At 44.7% G+C, this 2,500-nt stretch overlaps 1 protein-coding gene across 1 annotated transcript in view; it reads right to left on the bottom strand.

Moving 5' to 3' along the window:
* The window catches only part of LOC134450499 (rho GTPase-activating protein 29-like), a 75,084-nt gene that overhangs the window by 25,582 nt on the left and 47,002 nt on the right, over positions 1 to 2,500 (bottom strand). Inside the window, exon 12 of the mRNA XM_063200341.1 lies at positions 2,461 to 2,500. This exon is cut by the window's right edge and continues 134 nt beyond it. Coding sequence (XP_063056411.1) covers positions 2,461 to 2,500 — 40 coding nt within the window. The remainder of the gene's footprint in view (positions 1 to 2,460) is intronic.

Here is a 2,500-nt window from a genome sequence, read left to right as displayed (position 1 = left end):
ATTTCTTTCCACATGTTTGACAGGTTATCTAGGTAACAAGCTGCAATTTGTTCTTCTATCCCCTACTCTGCAAACGTGGCTACTCATGTGGCTACTGAACGCTATTTTGCCGAGAGAACGTGCACACACGTCATCTTTGAGAAAATAGCGAACACATCAATGGTTTCTGTGCTCATCATATCTTTCCATATATTTGACAGGTTATCACAACCAGCAGTAAAGAACTACGTAGTACTACAGTGTACACCACTGTCTCAACATGGCAAACTCAGATAATTCACCAGATCACTTCCAGCGCTCCATCTGGCAATGACTAAATTTTAGCCTAGGTGTTAGGCTACTTTATATTGTGAATTCGTTTTGACTGTAATAACTAGCCATGCTAGCTCCCCGCTTGACATGCCACTGTTCCTAACATTGGCATTCAGCATTCAGCCTTAAATTATTACAGAACCAGGACCAAGGTTTCAGTAGCTTAACGATAATGTTCCAACCCATATGAAAATATTCTATTTTTATCTCCCAAACGATCTTATCCTATACCTGACCAGCAGCATCCCATGAGCATGCTAAATCTGTTCATTTGTTTTCGTTCTGAATAGCTTGGACAGCTGAGCTAACAACAGCCACAGCTAACAAGAAGAAACAGTTACTAATAGTACCACAGCCCTTATCTGTGATATTACCTCAAAACAAACCACAGATGACAGACCATATTATCCTTCATCATTGCTAAACCACCATAAGATAAGGGGAAAGTCAGACTTCCTACCTTACACCTTCCTGTGGCTTGAAGGACGTTCTCAAGAATGTTAATATCCATGATTAGTCCTATCCAATGAATGCTTTGTAGATATGCCTCGAATGGATGCTAAGATGACAGGGAACTATTAACTTCATGGGAGATGGCTACTCAAAAAAAACAAAAAAACAAAAATCAAATCTGTTAGAGAAAAAAGGGACTCTGCTACTCTACTTCGAAGCAGTTGTTTTATCAAACTTTTTGGCAGCTGTGATTGGATTGCCGTGCAAAGGATTTATCACGGCCAGCATGGAACGGACACCTGATTGGTTGACTCTAGATGGATACCGGTATCCATTTCAGTAGGAAAGTTGGTATTTTTGTCTTACAATATGTATGTATGTTTATCAGTTGTGGAAATAAGTAACGCAGGTGCAAATAGGCGTATAGATTATTATAGCCAATATTTGATTTTATGATGCATACGAAATATTGCATTATGACCTTCTGACTGGGCGGGACCAACAGCCAATCAGGGTGGGCCTGTCACACCCAGGCCCGCCCGTAGATCCGCCCCTGCTTTTTGCTCCTTTATTCAGAGCAAGTTCTCTCTGAATAAACGAGCTAAAAAGTCAAACAAGTGTGCGGTAAACTTTATTCTTTTGAAGTATTGAACACTCCTGTGTTTACCAGCACCTAAAAGCTGTGCATGGATCTTTGAACTGTTGTCTTTACATTTTAACGCCATCTCATTCATATGGCACACGAGAGGGTAATGCGAAGCCTCATCATCGAAGGAGCGCGGAGGGACAACAGAAAACAGCAATAAGCGCCACACACCTCCTGCCGAGTGACATGAGGCCTCCCCTGAGTGTGTGTGTGTGTGTGTGTGTGTGTGTGTGTGTGTGTGTGTGTGTGTGTGTGTGTGTGTGTGTGTGTGTGTGTGTGTGTGTGTGTGTATCCTACCCTGAGTAGAGCTTCCTCCTCCATCCTCCTCCTCTTGAGGTAAAGGTAAGGTGTGTGTGTGTGTGTGTGTGTGTGTGTGTGTGTGTGTGTGTGTGTGTGTGTGTGTGTGTGTGTGTGTGTGTGTGTGTGTGTGTGTGTATCCTACCCTGAGTAGGGCTTCCTCCACCCTCCTCCTCTTGAGGTAAAGGTAAGGTGTGTGTGTGTGTGTGTGTGTGTGTGTGTGTGTGTGTGTGTGTGTGTGTGTGTGTGTGTGTGTGTGTGTGTGTGTGTGTGTGTGTGTGTGTGTGTGTGTGTGTGTGTGTGTGTGTCTGTGTGTGTGTGTGTGTGTGTGTGTGTGTGTGTGTGTGTGTATGTGTGTGTGTGTGTGTGTATCCTACCCTGAGTAGAGCTTCCTCCTCCATCCTCCTCCTCTTGAGGTAAAGGTAAGGTGTGTGTGTGTGTGTGTGTGTGTGTGTGTGTGTGTGTGTGTGTGTGTGTGTGTGTGTGTGTATCCTACCCTGAGCAGTGCTTCCTCCTCCATCCTCCTCCTCTTGAGGTAAAGGTAAGGTGTGTGTGTGTGTGTGTGTGTGTGTGTGTGTGTGTGTGTGTGTGTGTGTGTGTATGTGTGTGTGTGTGTGTATCCTACCCTGAGTAGAGCTTCCTCCTCCATCCTCCTCCTCTTGAGGTAAAGGTAAGGTGTGTGTGTGTGTGTGTGTGTGTGTGTGTGTGTGTGTGTGTGTGTGTATGTGTGTGTGTGTGTGTGTGTGTCCTACCCTGAGCAGGGCTTCCTCCTCTATCCTCTTCCTCTTGTCT

This window comes from Engraulis encrasicolus, chromosome 6 (genome assembly GCF_034702125.1).
Source record: "Engraulis encrasicolus isolate BLACKSEA-1 chromosome 6, IST_EnEncr_1.0, whole genome shotgun sequence".
NCBI lineage: Eukaryota > Metazoa > Chordata > Actinopteri > Clupeiformes > Engraulidae > Engraulis > Engraulis encrasicolus.
Note: the sequence above shows the minus strand (reverse complement) of the source record. Positions and strands in the feature narration are given on the sequence as shown.